Source organism: Xiphophorus maculatus, chromosome 13 (assembly GCF_002775205.1).
Source record: "Xiphophorus maculatus strain JP 163 A chromosome 13, X_maculatus-5.0-male, whole genome shotgun sequence".
In the NCBI taxonomy this organism is placed as follows: Eukaryota; Metazoa; Chordata; class Actinopteri; order Cyprinodontiformes; family Poeciliidae; genus Xiphophorus; species Xiphophorus maculatus.
Window position 1 is genome coordinate 6,533,778 of NC_036455.1, and position 21,805 is coordinate 6,555,582.

At 36.2% G+C, this 21,805-nt stretch overlaps 1 protein-coding gene across 1 annotated transcript; it reads right to left on the reverse strand.

Moving 5' to 3' along the window:
* Window positions 1-751: 751 nt before the first annotated feature.
* LOC111610442 (gastrula zinc finger protein XlCGF8.2DB-like) lies at window positions 752-21,190 on the reverse strand (the record flags this gene model as incomplete). Its single annotated transcript, XM_023344668.1, has 2 exons — window positions 20,597-21,190; window positions 752-1,243 (listed from the first exon to the last, which is right to left on the reverse strand). Coding segments are annotated over exons 1-2 (1,086 nt in total), but the record flags the coding sequence as incomplete, so codon positions are not given.
* Between the last annotated feature and the right edge of the window lie 615 nt (window positions 21,191-21,805).

Consider the following 21,805-nt stretch of genomic DNA (forward strand, 5'->3'; position numbering starts at 1 on the left):
AGAAAAAAGCAAAATATTAAAAATAATTACATGTACTTTGTGCAATCAATGCATGAAAATTAGTTTGCGGTGAATTTTGCATTTCTTTAAAGTACAAATGATTTTTTTTTATTTGAATAGATTTTAATTAGGTAGAGTAAAACTGGTTAACATAATTTGAAAGAAATAAAATCAGATTCAATCTCATTTTACATTAAACACAAAATTAACACAAATACTGTTTTGTAGATTTTTTTTTAAAACACTCAACCATTATATACATTCTATTGTTGATTTAAAAAACTACAAAAATAAACCCCACTCACTCTCTATGGTACAGAATAATACAAATCAATCCCTCAAGTCCAATCATGTGAGAATGTTCTGGAAGGGAGTCCATGTCCGGTCAAACTCTGTTAATGCATGAAATAGTCAGTGGGCCCCCAAGCCTCTTCATCTATCAGCATCAGTACTGGCACTCCTCAGGGCTGTGTGCTGAGCCCTCTGCTCTTCACGTTGTACACACACAACATACAGTTTGACATAAACAGTAAGTTAATACAATAACATACAGTTTATCATTATTGTTTTTTGATACAGAATATACCAGAAAAATAAAATATCAATGAAGGAAAATGTGTCATGGTTGAACATCTCTAAGTATCCAAATGGGAAGATCAAAATGATCACATTTAACAAATACAACATAGGACATTTATGGAACATACTTCTACAGCTTTTCAACTGTGTGACGCGTCATGTGCTTAGTTAAATCCTGTTTTCGAATAAAACTTTTTCCACAGGTCACACATGAAAACGGCTTTTCACCTGTGTGAATCCTCATGTGCTGAATTAAATCCGGTTTTCTAATAAAAGTTTTTCCACAGGTCACACATGAAAACGGCTTTTCACCAGTGTGAATCATCATGTGCTGAGTTAAACCCGGTTTTTGACAAAAACTTTTTCCACAGTTCACACATGAAAACGGCTTTTCACCAGTGTGAATCATCATGTGCCGAGTTAAATGCTGTTTTCGACTAAAACTTTTTCCACAGTTCACACATGAAAACGGCTTTTCACCAGTGTGAATCATCATGTGCCGAGTTAAATGCTGTTTTTCACTAAAACTTTTTCCACAGTTCACACATGAAAACGGCTTTTCACCAGTGTGAATCATCATGTGCTTAGTTAAATGCGGTTTTTGACTAAAACTTTTTCCACAGGTCACACATGAAAACGGCTTTTCACCAGTGTGAATCATCATGTGCTGAGTTAAAGCCAGTTTATAACCAAAACTTTTTCCACAGTTCACACATGAAAACGGCTTTTCACCTGTATGAGTTCTCATGTGTCCAGTTAAATGCTGTTTTCGACTAAAACTTTTTCCACAGGTCACACATGAAAACGGCTTTTCACCAGTATGAATCATCATGTGCTGAGTTAAAGCCCGTTTTCGAATAAAACTTTTTAAACAGTTCACACATGAAAACGGCTTTTGACCCGTATGAGTTCTCATGTGAATATCAAAAACAGATTTGAAAGACAAACGCTTTTTACAGATGACACATGAGAAAGGTTTTCTTCTTTCCTGATTTTGGTTCTCAGCTTCAGCAGTTTCCTGGAAGATGACTTGGTTCCTGTTTGGTTCTGATTCAGTGTGGTCTACTTGCTCATCAACAGGAACCACCATGCAAGTATCAGTCTCCTGTTTTAATTCAATCTGTTCTTCACCCTGACTGCAGTAAACTTCTTTCTCTTCCACTTTTATCTGCTGGTGTTTTAGATCCTCCTGCTCTTCTTTTATCTGATGATTTTCAGGCTCTTCCTGTTCTTGTTTCACCTGCACAGGTTCCAACTCCTCCTGGTCCAGAGTGGATCTCCTCTCCTGGTTATAAAGGTTACACTGCAGGCAATCTGGAGAAGAAAACAGAGAAAGAGTAATTGGTACCTTTTCTGAAGTAAATACGAGTAATTGTTCATCGTTTAAGACAGAAATGAACAAAAAAAAAAAACACCTTGAAAACTCAAGAGCGTAGACAGAGATACAGATCAGTCGATATATCCAGCTGACATTTGGGGAAATCTCAAATTAACGGATATGAAAAAAAATATTTTATTACAAAATTAATTGTAGTAGGGATTATTGTTAATATTTACCTGCAAATTTTATTATTTCAAGATACTATTTATTTTTATTACTTTGAATTATATTGAAATTTTACTTTAGTTCACATTATATCTTTATGGTTTATTTATAAACATGAGTTTATTTGTAGGTTAATAATTGTTTAGTTTTTGTTACTTTGTTATTAACTTTTCTAAGTTAGACATTAAGAACTGTGGATCCATTTTCTGTAAGTATAGGGACTGGTATAGGACCAGCATGCACTGGGTTGGGCCTGTGGGTTTTGACCAGAGCAGGAGAGGAAACAATGAAAAGTAGTGATGGTGAGATGCAGCTTCATGAAGCCCTGAGGAACTCCATCCAATCATTCGACTCATGAGCCGATGCACCGCGGTGCTTCATTTCTTCTACTGTGACATCAACTGGACAATATATGTAAAATAGGCAACGTGAAAACAACACGAAGCTTTACAATGAATAAACAAGTTTAAAATGTTTGTGATTCTGATACATAAATTCTGATTAATCTGGTTGTATGAAACAATGGCTGGATCCAAAAGAAAACTAGAAACAAATAGAAAAGAGGGTTGTGATTGGCTTGTTACTCGCTATGTCACCAGGGACAACGATTTATTACTAAAAAATAAAAACTTTAACTGCTCAGGTTTAGGTGAGTTCTCTGTCTTACCCGCTTCATTACTCAACACATCACTAATGTAAAGTTTGATCTTTGTTATTTGCTTGTCAAACTGGAAAAAAATAAACTATAAAAGCAATTTTCAAGTTGTTTGGACATTGAACATCTTTTATTTATGTAACTGTTTGGTGTATTAGTTGAAAACGGCGTAAAAATAAAGAAACTGTAAATTCCCACTCATATTGGGCCCATGAATGCACCTTTGCCCATAGTCACTGTGACCTTTTTCCCCATAAACTATAAATAAACGCCTCATGGACCGCTCTTGCCTATTGTTACTGAAGAGATTTAAGGCGGCCATCTTGGAGCGGTCGACCGTTCCACTCAGCTTTATGTTTAACAGACTCAATGACGTATCAGCGCATTTATCAATCATAACTTGCTAAATACTAAACAGATATTCACCAATTTTTCTGTAGACCTTATTAAAAGGTTAGCAACATTTACAAGGAAATGATTTTTAAAGTATTTTTGAATGACTGATATAAGGTTGAGCATATTTAACTATTCTTAGTGGGGAAAACAGAATAGAGTCAGAATAGAATGTGTTGATATTTCTGTATTATGATTATTTTACAAAGCACACAACCAGTCATAATTTTTGAAATATGTTATTTAGTAATATCAGTACATATTTATATAAATATACAAACACAAAATAATACAATCAGAGAGAAATAAAGATGCTTTAATAATTATTAATGCTGAATAATATGCATTAAGCTACACATATTTATATGGACATGCGTATATACATAATATCTATATAGGTTTTATTCATGTTTTCCAGCTGAGGAGGAGCTTAAGAGAGATTCAGCAGCTGAGATTCATCAGTGCAGTGAATCCGTCTCTCCTTAAAGACATTCCCCACTTCTTCCTCACATGGTCTTTATGAAACCTTCAAAACAAAAACAGGAGCTATTTTACTTTAGACAGAGTGAAAGAATTTCATATAAATAAGAGTCTTTCCCACCTTGTGTGGAATAATCTAAATCAATGTTAGGGAAAGAGATCCAAAAAGTGGTGAAATCAACCTTTATTGAAGTTTAACTAATTAGAAAAAGGTTTCACAAATCCCTAACATGGTTCTGAATATTCTGCTGTTAGAGCAGAATAATGCAGCTCAGGTCTGAAGAGTCCAGGTGTTGTAGTTTTTAAACTAGAATCGAATAAGATGCGGAAGCTAGTGAAAAATTAGGTGGAATAACCCTTTAGCCATTTCCCGAATCGGAAACCAAATTCAGCTTCGTGTATATGAGCCATTTTCACAGCGTAATTCTGATGTCTGCGTTCATTTACCTGTTAAAAATCATTTATACGGGAAAAGAATATTTACTAAAATGATCCTCATACAGAAAGGTGCAGACATTTAGACCTTAACCTGCATCCAAACGCTGGTGGTTCCTACCTATTCGGTGTAAGATTATCTGGGGCCTCCGGGAGAAATCCAGCAGTCTGCGATGATCATCCATCTCTTCCTCCGACTTGACGATGATTTCTTTAAACTCTGTGAATGTTTCTTCAGCAGCAGTTAACGGCTCGTTGATAAACTCGTTTAGAGAAACAGTCGAACATTCAACCAAACAGACCATGCGCCATTTTCTTTGTCTTCTTCTTCTTCTTCTTTGGGATTTTATGACTGTCGTTCATTCATGTCATTGCATTACCGCCACCTTGTGGATCTTACGATCATCACATCTAAAGATTTCTCATACAGTGCCAGTTCTCTTTGAAAGACGTAAAATCTTTTCTTCCACTTTATCTAATTAAAACAAATACAATATTATTATTCCAGTTTTCCACAAATCCAAAGTTAATTTTGTCTTCTGATTCGTATCTCCTACATCCCGCAACATGTTTCACAGTTTCTTCACTCCACCAGATCAGAACCTTTCCTATAGTCTCCGTATATCCACAATGATCGCTGCTGCTTTGTTCGGAGTTACCGCTGGTTCCGCCCATCCTGTGGCTTATTGAGAGCCGATCAGCACCGGCTTGTTCATTTAACCTTCCTGTTATGTTCGTTTCTAGGGTACAGCAAAAATGTTCGTGGGTCAATTTGAACCGGGGAGTGTTTAATCATGCTATAGAGTCCGAAACCAAAAAAAACCCTCCAAGACATATTTATATCTGATTATTAACTCCAATACTAATCATTTCAATCAATATTTGTGCAATGGTGTTTTTTTTATTTCTCAGCAATTAAGGATCAATAACATCAACCCACTCATTTACTCATTTGGACATAAAAAATGGAATTTACATTTTTTTATGTCCACTGAAAAAAAACCTAGACACAAAAAAACTATAATTTCCTTGAAATTGATCTTTGGTGAAACATTTTATATTATACTTTTTTTTTTTAATGTGTGGTCTTTATAATTAAATTTGAGACACACATACTGTTCTTAGTCAAATTGTCCCGCTGATTAAAATCAAGAGAAATGAGTCATGCAGAGAATATTTATGTTTTCCTCCACTTCTGCTGAGTGTCACTCAGTGTGGGTGGAGTTTATCCACGTGAACAGAAAAGATTCCCATCAAAAGTTGTGTGAATGTAGTGGTTATAAAACTGTTTTAGACAACCAAAAGGGAAAACAAGATCTAGTGATCTGCGATCGATTATTTTGGTCTTTCAAGTTCAGTGCTACAGACAGATACAGTAAAAGGTAGCCTAAGTTTAATGAAGTTTAAAAACAATGTATTTGGGGCCTGCCCATAGCAATGCATAGGGATGAAATCCCTATGCATTGCATGGCAGGCACCTATTGTTCTACACCTCAAAATAACTGCCGCTTCCTACTACCGTTAATGCGGCTCGTACCGCTGCATGCCCCCTCACAATATATATATCAAAACGTGAGGCTCAATCCCGTGAGGGGAGCTATTACTTTTGTTGGCATTTCGAGTAACTGTGGCGACATAATTAACAAAAAACGAGCCAAATTTAACTCAAAACAAAAGTCTAACTGACACAAAACTGTGTCAGTTAGACTCAAAATAGACATAGAATTTAGTCTGCCTCTCTGAACTGCTCTTTAGAACTACAATGACTGAAGGTTAGAACTACAAGATGGCGGACACTGAGTGCCTACAAAAGAGGTCTGAGCTGAATGTCAGAACTACAAACATGGTGGAACTGTCAGTTACTACAGAGGAGGACTGAGCTGGCCTTTAGAACTACTTGTGTTTTGGGCTTTTTATAACTGATTTTACCCAACCATTGTTACACATGGGATTAGTGTGGCAATTTAAAATGAAGCTTACTGAAAATTTCAAAATAAAAGCCTTGAATATTTTTACATCATGTAGTTGCTCTTTTTGGCTTTATTTGACTTTTTCATCCAAAGCATTGTTACACATGATATTAGTTTAGCTCTTTGAAATGAAGCATACTGAAAATTTCAAAATAAAAGCCTTGAATATTTTTACATCAGATAATTGCTCTTTTTGGCTTTATGTGACTTTTTTATCCAAAGCACTGTTACACATGGGATTAGTGTGGCAATTTAAAATTAAGCTTAACAAAAATTTCAAAATAAAAGCCTTGACAATTTTTACATCAGATAATTGCTCTTTTGAGCATTATATAACTGATTTAACCCAGCAATTGTTACACATGGGATTAGTTTGGCACTTTGAAATGAAGCTTAACAAAAATTTCAAAATAAAAGCCTTGAGAAATCTTACATTAGGTAATTGCTCTTTTGAGCAATAAATAACTGATTTAACCCAATGACTATTAGACATGGGATTAGTTTGGACCTTTGAAATTAAGCTTAACAAAAATGTCAAAATAAAAGCCTCAACATGCCCCTGAGGTTAGTGCATCGCCACAGGCAGTGCAATAATATTATTCTGCATTATCTTTTTCTCTCAGGTCAGGGAACTGCCTTGCGCAGCAAGGCAGTTCATTAGCATTAGCAGTTTAGCTTAAATAAGCTATTAGCTATTTATTTGACTTATTAGCCATGTTTAGTCTACTGAATGGAGTAATACCATTATAGAAAACATCCCAGTGATGTCCCACATGCTACTGACAGCAATCACGCTAACATTAGCATTTTTGCTAATTTTAGCTGATACACTTACTTTATCATACTGAATGGTGCAAGTCAATGTTAGTAAACATTCTTGTCATTGTATTCATATGATTGCAGCTTTCTTTAGCATTGATGCTAATTTGTAGCATCAGAACGCTGGGTCCAAACCGACGGGCACACTTTGGCAGGCCCCGGTTAAATTTCTTCAGGAATTTTCTAGTTTTCTTTAATGTTACTTTTCCGGCTATGTTTGGTTATAATTCTTGAAAAGTTCAACCTTTTAGATTTTAAGTTATGAGGGTTTAATCATTCGGGTTTCGATTGGTTTTGTCTGATCGGATGTAGGGGAACGCGACGCTTCTGCGCCTCCATTACATCACTGGAGACGAAAGCAGTGACATCGTGTCCGTGTTTTCATTATTCCCCTACTGATAGAGTTCTTACTCATAAGGGGCGTAACATGAACACCTGCTTTCTCGCAGTTTCCTAGTGAAGTAAAGAGCAGGGACGTGCGGTGAGGTGCAATGCTGGTGAGGCGCTGACTTAATTATAATCAGATATACAAATATAGACCGCCTGCATGTTATTGTTTACATAAGGAAATTTCGCGCGTGCAGACAACACTCCATAGCCACGCTGCCGCGGTAGAATAATTCTGTTAACTCAATAAAATTTGGAAATTTAGATATTATTAATTTCGTGCTATGTTTCACAGCAAAGGAAAACCCGTTAAAGTACAACTCAAAACCACGTCTTTCTCCCTCTCTGCATTGGCCAGGCTACACACAGCAACTGACAACAACGCCCCTAAAAAAAACACTAAATATTTCCCACACAAAGAACAAAGCATTCAGTCTGTTGCAGTAGCATGGTTTTCAGCTTAATGTTTATTTTGCGGTTATTAATAAGTGATTGCTGTGATATGAGGAAAAAACTATAAATATGTCGCTGCACTTGACTTTACTGTATGGCTAGCTCGCTGTTACAGTCTCTTACTCTACAGTTGTGGAGTCACAATGTCAGGGATCATGAGCGCCCCCTGCCATGAGGCAAGAGAACTGCCTGCCTCACCTCGAATCTGTTCTCTGCCTTTCTGATCGCTCCTCAGCACACGAAACACGTTACACACACAGTTGGTGACCAAAAAAACTGTACATTATATACATAAGCTAAATTATGGAAATTCAGTTCATATATTAAATGTTTATTAACCATTTTACTGGCGACGCACAGACAGGAGGAACATGCTCTCATAAAATGGCATTTAGAGAGAGGTTGATCAATCCCAGGTGAGGCTCAGCTGCTGCTGCCTCACCAGCTTCGCTTCCGCGCATTTGAATGGGATAACGCGAAAATTCAGCAATTTTGAAGAGAAAAAATAATCAGAAATGGTTAAGCTAAATAAAAAATAAATACTTTACAGTACAAACCACAGGCTGAAAATAGCTATATGAATTATTTTGTCATATTTTTCCATTATGACAGGTGAAGCTCTGCCTCACTTGCCTCCCCTGACCGCACGTCACTGGTAAAGAGAGTAGTGATAAAGTGGGCTTGTGTGAGTGGGGGTGTCTGTGTGTGTGTGTGTGTGGGTGTGTGTGTGTGTGTGGTGAAATATGGTTCATAGCTGCAAGGAAACATATAGAATTGGACATTTTTTAAAATCTTATTTTGCACTTTAACCTGACTGCCGGGTCAAATTGACCCAAACAGTACCTATGTAAAAGTAGACGTAGGGGTTGGTACAAATGTGTAAAATGAATAAATTTTCAATTTATATGTAGAGTGCACCTATTAAGACAAATAGAAAAAGTTTCATGCAAAAAAATACTTGCAACTATTAAAAAAAAATAATTAAACTTTAAAACGGGTCAATTTGACCTGGAACTTAACAGGAGGGTTAAATGTGCGGTGCTGGTGGTCGAGTGTGAAGGACTTTTAACGGGTTTTTCTACTTGAATTTTCTACTGGTATTTTAATAATAGTTTGTATTTATTTCTTTGTTAGCTCTCAGGATTGAAGGTGGTGCGTTTGGCCCAGATGGTGGCGCCCCCTGTTGCTGTGGCTGTCCCGTGATCAACATAAATCGATGGAGGGAAATCCAACGAGTGTTTGTGACGTCACGGTGTTTGGCGATTCTTTGCTCGGTTCTTTGATTCTTTGCCAGGTGGCGTTGTTGGCAACAAACTAAATAATTGTGTATTTTTACCATCGATTGCCTCACTAATATTTATTTAGCTAATGTTAGCTTATACACTCTTTCTTCTGCACTAGATGGGTTTAATGCTATTACTCTCTTTAATACTGAAATTATTCAATATATGACCTTATATTTTATGTTTGCAAGCATTTCTATGTCATATTTAAAGTTTTAAGCAGGGTTATTGGTACTGATTTTAAATTATTCAGTTTAGCTGACAGCTTTGCACTGTTTAACTTTTTTCTGCTGCTTCTACTCATTTCATTTCAGCAAGTGTTCTGCAGTTTAACTCAAATGTTTCTACAATTTTCAGCAGTAACATTCAGCACTAACACGACATTTTCACAGGAAAGGCAAATGTTCTACTTACTTTCTAAGACACTAATAATATATCTATGTGTGGAGGTTAAATTAGTTCCAGCATTAGAAACATGGTGATCTATAATAGAAAACAGCTGCAGCAGAACAGAGAAAAATATAACTAAGACAAAAGACACAACATATTATTGAAGAAAATATTCAACCATATTTTCTACAATCAAGAAAAATTAATGCATGAAAATTAATTTATAGTGAATATTTCATTTTCTATAGAGTAAATGTTTTTTAAAAATTTCTTCATAAAGCTTTTACATAGTTAGAGTTAGACTGGTTAATATAATTTAAAACAAATAACAGCATAAGTTGCAATATCATCTTGTTTCAAAGAGAAACCTATCAAAGATTTTATTGTATATATGTTTGAGAATGCACAACCATTAATGAAAATGTTCAACTAGAGCTAATAAACAGAGGTGAATAAATTAATTATAACTTTTCTATCAATTATAAATATTATAATTTTATAACCTTGTTTAAGAACTGATTTCCTAAAATGACTTATGACAAAATAAATTGTCACATGGTGACATGACTACTTCAGTAACTAACCCGTATTTGGCTTGGACAGATCTGGCCCAGGTGAGGCATGCCTCATGTGAACCGTGCCATCACTGCCAGATCTTTCCTGAGTCTGGCTGACATCCAATTTGCCATGCCAGAGGTTTGCCAGATGTGTCAGCAGAATGCCAGATCCGGTTCAGGTCGGTCTGCTGTGTGGGAACCGGCGAAGGCTCGCTCCTCTGGTCACCGTTTGCTGGTGGTCCTGGTTCTGGTTGGTTGTTGAATCTCTATGTATGAGAAATGTAAGTGGGTGTATGGCGTCCATTTTTGTTGTTTATTTTGACATTATCTACATGGGTTTGAATGTCTGGGTGTACACATGAGAATGGGAACATGTGATCTTGTCTCTGTGTGCCTGGTCTGTCTGTCAGGTTTGGTCTCTGGCTCCCTCCTCTCTGTGATCACCTTTATATCAAGTTGGGTGAGAGGAGGGGGCCCCTATAAAACTTTTTTCTCACCTTTCTTTTCTCTCCCGCTTTCTTCTCCGTCTAATTACAATTTAATAAAATAAACCCAAAACAGTTTCTAATAAAGTTTCATGTAATTATATCAGGGGGAAGCCATAATGGTCCACTTATGCAAGTCTTTAGGGCTTAACCTTGGTACTCGACAATGCTGAGTGTCACACTGTCAGACAGGACAAGTTTAATACAAAACACAACAAAAAGACAAAATGCAAGTGTATAGTCAATGGTAAATGTATGTATAGCGATTTATCTAGTGCAGAGGATGCCAAAGTGCTTTACATGTTGATGGTGGTAAGCTACATTGTAGCCCAGCTGCCCTAGGGCAGACTGACAGAAGCTGCTACACAATGGGCGCCATCGGACTTCTGACTAACAGCAGGCAAGGCAGGTTTGGTGCCTTGCTCAAGGACTCAACAACTGAGATGGATGTGGGAAGTTTGAACCGGCAACCCATCAGTTACAGGAACCACAGTGGCTACAACCAGTTTAGCTGTAGTACCACCATCTACTGGGTTCAAGTATAAGGCACAACATACACTAAAGGAAAACTCAAAACTTTAATGTTAAATGAAATGTTACATGTTTATTTCTTTCTAAAATACATATAAACATAAAAATAGTTTCAACATTAAAATACAGTAATCTAAATGCTGCAGCAGAACAGATTAAAATATTACAGATAAAACAAGAGAAAAAAGCAAAATATTAAAAATAATTACATGTACTTTGTGCAATCAATGCATGAAAATTAGTTTGCGGTGAATTTTGCATTTCTTTAAAGTACAAATGATTTTTTTTATTTGAATAGATTTTAATTAGGTAGAGTAAAACTGGTTAACATAATTTGAAAGAAATGAAATCAGATTCAATCTCATTTTACATTAAACACAAAATTAACACAAATACTGTTTTGTAGATTTTTTTTTAAAACACTCAACCATTATATACATTCTATTGTTGATTTAAAAAACTACAAAAATAAACCCCACTCACTCTCTATGGTACAGAATAATACAATCCCTCAAATCAATCCCTCAAGTCCAATCATGTGAGAATGTTCTGGAAGGGAGTCCATGTCCGGTCAAACTCTGTTAATGCATGAAATAGTCAGTGGGCCCCCAAGCCTCTTCATCTATCAGCATCAGTACTGGCACTCCTCAGGGCTGTGTGCTGAGCCCTCTGCTCTTCACGTTGTACACACACAACATACAGTTTGACATAAACAGTATGTTAATACAACAACATACAGTTTATCATTATTGTTTTTTGATACAGAATATACCAGAAAAATAAAACATCAATGAAGGAAAATGTGTCATGGTTGAACATCTCTAAGTATCAAAATGTGAAGATCAAAATGATCACATTTAACAAATACAACATAGGACATTTATGGAACATAATTCTACAGCTTTTCAACTGTGTGACGCGTCATGTGCCGAATTAAATTTTGTTTTTGACTAAAACTTTTGAAACAGGTCCCACATGAAAACGGCTTTTCACCGGTGTGAATCCTCATGTGCTGAGTTAAATCTTGTTTTCGAATAAAACTTTTTCCACAGGTCACACATGAAAACGGCTTTTCACCTGTGTGAATATTCATGTGCTGAGTAAAATCCTGTTTTCGACTAAATCTCTTTCCACAGTTCACACACGAAAACGGCTTTTCACCAGTGTGAATCATCATGTGCTGAGTTAAAACATGTTTTTGACTAAAACTTTTTCCACAATTCACACATGAAAACGGCTTTTCACCAGTATGAATCATCATATGCTTAGTTAAATACTGTTTTTGACGAAAACATTCTCCACAATTCACACATGAAAACGGCTTTTCACCAGTATGAATCATCACATGACGAGTTAAATCATGTTTTTGAATAAAACTCTTTCCACACTTCACACATGAAAACGGCTTTTCACCCGTATGAGTTCTCATAAGAGCATCAAAAACAGATTTGAAAGCCAAACGCTTTTCACAGATGACACTTGAGAAAGGTTTTCGTCTTTCTTGATTTTGGTTCTCAGCTTCAGCAGCTTCCTGGAAGATGACTTGGTTCCTGTTTGGTTCTGATTCAGTGTGGTCTGTTTGCTCATCAACAGGAACCACCATGCAGGTATCAGTCTCCTGTTTTAATTCAATCTGTTCTTCACCCTGACTGCAGTAAACTTCTTTCTTTTCCACTTTTATCTGATGATCTTCTGGCTCTTCCTGTTCTTGTTTCACCTGCAGAGGTTCCAACTCCTCCTGGTACAGAGTGGATCTCCTCTCCTGGTTATAAACGTTACACTTCAGGGAATCTGGACAAGAAAACAGAGAAAGAGTAATTGCTACCTTTTCTGAAATAAATACGAGTAATTGTTCATCTTTCAAGACAGAAATGAATAAAAAAAAACAATTGATAATTCAAGAGCGTAGACAGAGATACAGATCAGTCGATATATCCAGCTGACATTTGGGGAATTCTCAAATTAACGGATATGAAGAAAAATATTTTATTACAAAATTAATTGTAGTAGGGATTATTGTTAATATTTACCTGCAAATTGTATTATTTCAAGATACTATTTATTTTTATCACTTTGAAATATATTGAAATTTTACTTTAGTTCACTTTATATCTTTATGGTTTATTTATAAACATGAGTTTATTTGTAGGTTTATAGCTGTTTAGTTTTTGTTCCTTTGTTATTAACTTTTCTAAGTTAGACATTAAGAACTGTGGGTCCATTTTCTGTAAGTATAGGGACTGGTATAGGACCAGCATGCACTGGGTTGGGCCTGTGGGTTTTGACCAGAGCAGGAGAGGAAACAATGAAAAGTAGTGATGGTGAGATGCAGCTTCATGAAGCCCTGAGGAACTCCATCCAATCATTCGACTCATGAGCCGATGCACCGCGGTGCTTCATTTGCTCTACTGTGACATCAACTGGACAATATATGTAAAATAGGCAACGTGAAAACAACATGAAGCTTTACAATGAATAAACAAGTTTAAAATGTTTGTGATTCTGATACATAAATTCTGATTAATCTGGTTGTATGAAACAATGGCTGGATCCAAAAGAAAACTAGAAACAAATAGAAAAGAGGGTTGTGATTGGCTTGTTACTCGCTGTGTCACCAGAGACAACGATTTATTACTAAAAAATAAAAACTGTAACTGCTCAGGTTTAGGTGAGTTCTCTGTCTTACCCGCTTCATTACTCAACACATCACTAATGAAAAGTTTGATCTTTGTTATTTGCTTGTCAAACTGGAAAAAATAAACTATAAAAGCAATTTTCAAGTTGTTTGGACATTGAACTTCTTTTATCTATGTAACTGTTTGGTGTATTAGTTGAAAACGGCGTAAAAATAAAGAAACTGTAAATTCCCACTCATATTTGGCCCATGAATGCACCTTTGCCCATAGTCATTGTGCCCCTTTTCCCCATAGACTATAAATAAACGCCTCATGGACCGCTCTTGCCTATTGTTACTGAAGAGATTTAAGGCGGCCATCTTGGAGCGGTCGACCGTTCCACTCAGCTTTATGTTTAACAGACTCAATGACGTATCAGCGCATTTATCAATCATAACTCGCTAAATACTAAACAGATATTCACCAATTTTTCTGTAAACCTTATTAAAAGGTTAGCAACATTTACAAGGAAATGATTTTTAAAGTATTTTTGAATGACTGATATAAGGTTGAGCATATTTAACTATTCTTAGTGGGGAAAACAGAATAGAGTCAGAATAGAATGTGTTGATATTTCTGTATTATGATTATTTTACAAAGCACACAACCAGTCATAATTTTTTAAATATATTATTTAGTAATATCAATACATATTTATATAAATATACAAACACAAAATAATACAATCAGAGAGAAATAAAGATGCTTAAGTAATTATTAATGCTGAATAATATGCATTAAACTACACATATTTATATGGACATGCGTATATACATAATATCTACATAGGTTTTATTCATGTTTTCCAGCCGAGGAGGAGCTTAACCCTTTGATGCACAACATGGGTCAAAAATTACCTGCATTCATTTTCCATGTTATTTCATGCTGACTGAGTTTTTCTTTGCTCTGTGTTTCGAAATCAATTCATTTTATGATTGAATATTCCAAGTATTCTTTAAATATCTTGTTTTTAATTACCACAGATCATTAATTTATTTTTTTATTTCCTACTTTATGAACAAACATAATTTTTATATTACTATACATGGGTCATCCAAGTGTGATTTAAAATTAAATGTCTTAATACTATAAAACAAAAATGTTTCAAGTAATTACTTTAGTAGTGAATGGGGCCAAACAGTTATTTATTTAATACTTGCAACACGTTTGTCATTTTATCACACATACACATAAATCCTGATAACAGATAACAGCTATTGAACTGAACATTATCTGTGGTTGAACAACTGTAAACTGGTGAAATGTGACCAAACAAAATAAAACACAACTGAACACATTAGTAGAACACAAACTGCCATCTCAATTTTTGCATGCCTCACAAATGATCACTAATTTTTTGTGCTCCTTGCACACCGGCCTAGTGCACTGGGAACACTAGCTGCTGGCTTTTCTGTCTTTCGAAACTGGGCAGATCGCGCACCTCTTCCTCTTCCTCTTCCTTTGGCCCTCCTGTCTGATGTCCTCTTGTAGCTGAGTGGTGGCTGTGTCTTTTTTTAACCCACACCTTCCCATTGCCTCAATAATATGCTTCTGGAGTTTGGGTGTGCCCTCCAGGCGCCTCTTCATATGTGGCATGACGAGCTCTTTGCCCAGCTCCTTGATAAATAGTCGTCGTGCATTACTCGCACCACCCATATAATCAGGGTATTGTGCACTGAAGTTGGTGTAGGCATTGAGTGTGGCAACATCCAGCATATTGTACCAGAGAACCATGGGTCACCTCCTTGTTCTCCGCAGACATGTGTAGTTGCTAACCATTTGATCCATTGTGTCCACTCCTCCTTTCGTTTTATTGTAGTACTGGATCACTTCTGGTTTCTTCTTCTGACTGCTGTTATCCACTGCTTTGTCATCATGCATGGTGCTCAGTAGGACAACAGCCTTTCCTTTCTTCTGCACATAGCTCACCATGGTCATGTTGCCATAGAATCCAAATTCCGAGCTATGAAGCTCCCGTGATTTGGATGGCTTCATGATAGATGGTATGTCAGGCTTGTTCTGGCGAAGAGTCCCAACGATGGTCAAGACACAAGGACAGTTCCCACCAAATGCTGTAGTAAATGCATGCAGGTCGTTTCTGACCCATGTGTGTGAACTTGATGTAGAATTACAAAAGCTGTGCTTGTTCATAACTTAAGAAAGAAAAAATAAAAATGATGATTTGTGGTAAACAAAAACAAGATATTTACTGCATATCTGGAAACGTAAATGATAAAATTAATTTATTTCAAAAGTATATCATAGAAACACTCAACCATACATGAAGTAACCTGGAAAATGAATGCGGGTCGTTTTTAACCCATTTTGTGCGTTAGAAGGGTAGTGATACAAAAAGGGTTTTTGTTCAAAAAGTAAGAAAGGAAAAAATTAATTAAGGATGTATGATGATCAAAAACAAGTTAATTGAGGAATACCTTGAATACTGAATGATGAAATTAATTTATTGCAAAGATATAGAAGATAAAAACTCAGCCGGGTCACTTTTGACCCATGTTTTGCATCAAAGGCTTAAGAGAGATTCAGCAGCTGAGATTCATCAGTGCAGTGAATCCGTCTCTCCTTAAAGACATTCCCCACTTCTTCCTCACATGGTCTTTATGAAACCTTCAAAACAAAAACAGGAGCTATTTTACTTTAGACAGAGTGAAAGAATTTCATATAAATAAGAGTCTTTGCCACCTTGTGTGGAATAATCTAAATCAATGTTAGGGAAAGAGATCCAAAAAGTGGTGAAATCAACCTTTATTGAAGTTTAACTAATTAGAAAAAGGTTTCACAAATCCCAAACAAGGTTCTGAATATTCTGCTGTTAGAGCAGAATAATCCAGTTCAGGTCTGAAGAGTCCAGGTGTTGAATTTTTAAACTAGAATCGAATAAGATGCGGAAGCTAGTGAAAAATTAGGTGGAATAACCCTTTAGCCATTTCCCGAATCGGAAACCAACTTCAGCTTCGTGTATATGAGCCATTTTCACAGCGTAATTCTGATGTCTGCGTTCATTTGCCTGTTAAAAATCATTTATACGGGAAAAGAACATTTATTAAAAGGATCCTGATAAAGAAGGTTTCAGATATTTATACTTCGACCTGCATCCAAACGCTGGTGGTTCCTACCTATTCGGTGTAAGATTATCTGGGGCCTCCGGGAGAAATCCAGCAGTCTGCGATGATCATCCATCTCTTCCTCCGACTTGACGATGATTTCTTTAAACTCTGTGAATGTTTCTTCAGCAGCAGTTAACGGCTCGTTGATAAACTCGTTTAGAGAAACAGTCGAACATTCAACCAAACAGGCCATGCGCCATTTTCTTTCGTTCCGCTTCCTCATCCTTCTTCTTCTTCTTCATGGATTTACTGGCGGTTGGCAACAAACTTTTAGCAGCATTACCGCCACTTACTGGTATGGAGTGTGGTTCGTGATGATCTATCTATCTATCTATCTATCTATCTATCTATCTATCTATCTATCTATCTATCTATCTATCTATCTATCTATCTATCTATACAAAATAAATAAATAAAAAATAAACCATTCTAATATAAAATGTTCTATTGTTTCATATCTTCTACAGTAATTATATCTATTATATCTTTAGATTTTTCACTGAGTTGTCTTATCATTCTATACCAAATTTGATCTTTACCTGGTGCTGTATTTTTTGCCTTCTTAATGCATAATTTATTTCAGCTTTTGTAAACTCAACATTTAACAAATTATTTATTTCTTCAACACCCTGTAATACATCTTTATATTTAAGTTTTGTATTTTCTCTCCCTTTTCTTCCCTCTTCACTAGGATTATTTGAACTGTGAATTTTACTAAATGTTCTTGCCAATATTTCAACTTTATCTTAATCTTTTATTACATTTGTATTATCTATTTTTAATGTAACATATTCGTGTAGCGGGTGGAGATGATAAAACTGATGATGCCAGTGAAAACGTGAGGCGGTTGGGAGATTCGCTTTGTAGTTCGGGCACGAAAGCTTATGGCGGCGAGCGGCGATGTGGAATCGCTTGCGGGGATAAAACCTGGGGAAACAGGTTACGGCGAAGGAACAGATTTCATGGAATGCTGGAGATTCGAGCTGCTGAGATGGAGGTTGAAACTGAACCAACTGTGAAGAAGATTCCCCCCAAAAAGCTATGCCCAACGGGCTAAATTAGAATGGTTTGAATGATTCCGCAGCTGGTGGTCCTGGTTCTGGTTGGTTGTTTGGAGCTCTGTGTGTGCGGAATGCAAGGGGGTGCATGGCGTCCATTTTTGTTTTGTTTACTTTCACATTGGGTGAGTGGGTTTGAATGTCTGGGTGTTACGTGACTGTGTGGTATGGTAGCTGCACAGCACTGGAGAGGAAACAACTGACACGGGTGGTGAGAACAGCACAAGGCATTGTGGGATGCCCCCTCCCAGACCTGGACTCCATTTACACAGACCGGGTCAAGAAGAGAGCTGGATCCATAGCGATGGATTCCAGCCACCCGGGCCACAGACTGTTTGTGCCGCTGCCATCAGGCAAGCGGTACAGGAATATACGGACTACAACAAATAGACTGAGAAACAGTTTCTTCCCCACAGCCGTCAGAGCCATTACTCCCTGCCGCCCCCCCCCCTCCCACACATATCATAACCTCGCAGTCACACATACATATCCCCCACACAGCCATATTGTTCTGCACTTTGCACTGTCACATTATCTGTACTTTGCCATAATTGGACCTGCTGCTACTTCTTTGGTGTGGTTGAGTGCCCTTAGTTAATTTAGTTGTATATATTGTTATTATTATAATTGTGTGTTTGCTTATTTATACTGTATATATTTGACCTTTTGCACGGGAGCTGCAATGGAAATTTCGTTGAATTCTGTTCAATGACAATAAATGCTATCTATCTATCTATCTATCTATCTATCTATCTATCTATCTATCTATCTATCTATCTATCGGACTTCTGACTAACAGCAGGCAAGGCAGGTTTGGTGCCTTGCTCAAGGACTCAACAACTGAGATGGATGTGGGAAGTTTGAACCGGAAACCCATCAGTTACAGGAACCACAGTGGCTACAACCAGTATAGCTGTAGTACCACCATCTACTGGGATCAAGGATCAGGCACAACATACACTAAAGGAAAACTCAAAACTTTTAATGTTAAATGAAATGTTACACGTTTATTTCTTTCTAAAATACATATAAACATAAAAATAGTTTCAACATTAAAATACAGTAATCTAAATGCTGCAGCAGAACAGATTAAAATATTACAGCTAAAACAAGAGAAAAAAGCAAAATATTAAAAATAATTACATGTACTTTGTGCAATCAATGCATGAAAATTAGTTTGCGGTGAATTTTGCATTTCTTTAAAGTACAAATGATTTTTTTTGTTTGAATAGATTTTAATTAGATAGAGTAAAACTGGTTAACATAATTTGAAAGAAATAAAATCAGATTCAATCTCATTTTACATTAAACACAAAATTAACACAAATACTGTTTTGTAGAATATTTTTTAAAACACTCAACCATTATATACATTCTATTGTTGATTTAAAAAACTACAAAAATAAACCACACTCACTCTCTATGGTACAGAATAATACAAATCAATCCCTCAAGTCCAATCATGTGAGAATGTTCTGGAAGGGAGTCCATGTCCGGTCAAACTCTGTTAATGCATGAAATAGTCAGTGGGCCCCCAAGCCTCTTCATCTATCAGCATCAGTACTGGCACTCCTCAGGGCTGTGTGCTGAGCCCTCTGCTCTTCACGTTGTACACACACAACATACAGTTTGACATAAACAGTAAGTTAATACAATAACATACAGTTTATCATTATTGTTTATTGATACAGAATATACCAGAAAAATAAAACATCAATGAAGGAAAATGTGTCATGGTTGAACATCTCTAAGTATCCAAATGTGAAGATCAAAATGATCACATTTAACAAATACAAAATAGGACATTTATGGAACATACTTCTACAGCTTTTCAACTGTGTGACGCATCATGTGCTTAGTTAAATTATGTTTATTACTAAAACTTTTTAAACAGGTCACACATGAAAACGGCTTTTCACCAGTGTGAATCCTCATGTGCTCAGTTAACTTCCGTTTGTCACCAAAACCTTTTCCACAGTTCACACATGAAAATGGTTTTTCACCAGAGTGAATCATCAGATGCGTAGTTAAATTCGATTTTTGAATAAAACATTTTCCACAGTTCACACATGAAAATGGTTTTTCACCAGAGTGAATCCTCATGTGCTTAGTTAAATTCGCTTTATGACTAAAACTTTTTAAACAGGTCACACATGGAAACGGCTTTACACCAGTGTGAATCCTCATGTGCTCAGTTAACTTCCGTTTGTCACCAAAACCTTTTCCACAGTTCACACATGAAAATGGTTTTTCACCAGAGTGAATCATCAGATGCGTAGTTAAATTCGATTTTTGAATAAAACATTTTCCACAGTTCACACATGAAAATGGTTTTTCACCAGAGTGAATCCTCATGTGCTTAGTTAAATTCGCTTTATGACTAAAACTTTTTAAACAGGTCACACATGGAAACGGCTTTACACCAGTGTGAATCATCATGTGCTGAGTTAAATCATGTTTTCGAATAAAACATTTCCCACAGGTCACACATGAAAACTGCTTTTCACCAGTGTGAATCATCACATGACGAGTTAAATCATGTTTTTGAAAAAAACTTTTTCCACAGGTCACACATGAAAACTGCTTTTCACCAGTGTGAATCCTCATGTGCTCAGTTAAATTATATTTTCCACTGAAACTTTTTCCACAGTTCACGCATGAAAATGACTTTTCACCAGTGTGAATCATCATGTGCCTAGTTAAATGCGGTTTTTGAAGAAAACTCTTTCCACATGTCACACATGAAAACGGCTTTTTACCTGTGTGAATCATCATGTGCTTAGTTAAATTATATTTTCCACTGAAACTTTTTCCACAGGTCACACATGAAAATGACTTTTCACCAGTGTGAATCATCATGTGCTTAGTTAAACTCTGTTTTCGAATAAAACTTTTCCCACAGGTCACACATGAAAACGGCTTTTGACCAGTATGAATCATCATGTGCTGAGTTAAACTCTGTTTTCGATTAAAACTTTCTCCACAGGTCACACATGAAAACGGCTTTTCACCAGTATGAATCATCATGTGCTGAGTTAAACTCTGTTTTCGATTAAAACTTTTCCCACAGGTCACACATGAAAACGGCTTTTCACCAGTATGAATCATCATGTGCTCAGTTAAACTCAGTTTTAGACTAAAACTTTTTCCACAGTTCACACATGAAAACGGCTTTTCACCCGTATGAGTTCTCATATGAGCATCAAAAACAGATTTGAAAGTCAAACGCTTTTTACAGATGACACATGAGAAAGGTTTTCTTCTTTCCTGATTTTGGTTCTCAGCTTCAGCAGCTTCCTGGAAGATGACTTGGTTCCTGTTTGGTTCTGATTCAGTGTGGTCTGTTTGCTCATCAACAGGAACCATCATGCAGGTATCAGTCTCCTGTTTTAATTCAATCTGTTCTTCACCCTGACTGCAGTAAACTTCTTTCTCTTCCACTTTTATCTGCTGGTGTTTTAGATCCTCCTGCTCTTCTTTTATCTGATGATCTTCTGGCTCTTCCTGTTCTTGTTTCACCTGCAGAGGTTCCAACTCCTCCTGGTCCAGAGTGGATCTCCTCTCCAGGTAATAAATGTTACACTGCAGGCAATCTGGACAAGAAAACAGATTTAAAAAGCAATCGTTATTTTATTGAAGTAAATGGGAGAAATCGTTCATCGTTTACGACAGAAATGAAAAAAATGAAAAAACCCACACCGAAAAATTTAAGAGCGTAGACAGAGAGACAGATCAGACGACAAATCCAGCTGACAATTGGAGAATTCTCAAACAAACGGATATTAAATATTTTTTATTTATTATAAAATTAATAATAGTTGCCAATGTTGTTAATATTTACAAGTAAATTTTATTATTTCAAGATATTACTTAATTTGGAACTATCATTACTTTTATTTGTATTAAAATTTGATTTTAGTTCACTTTATATTTTTGGGGTTTATTTACAGAGTTTATTTACAGGTTAATAATTGTTTAGTTTTT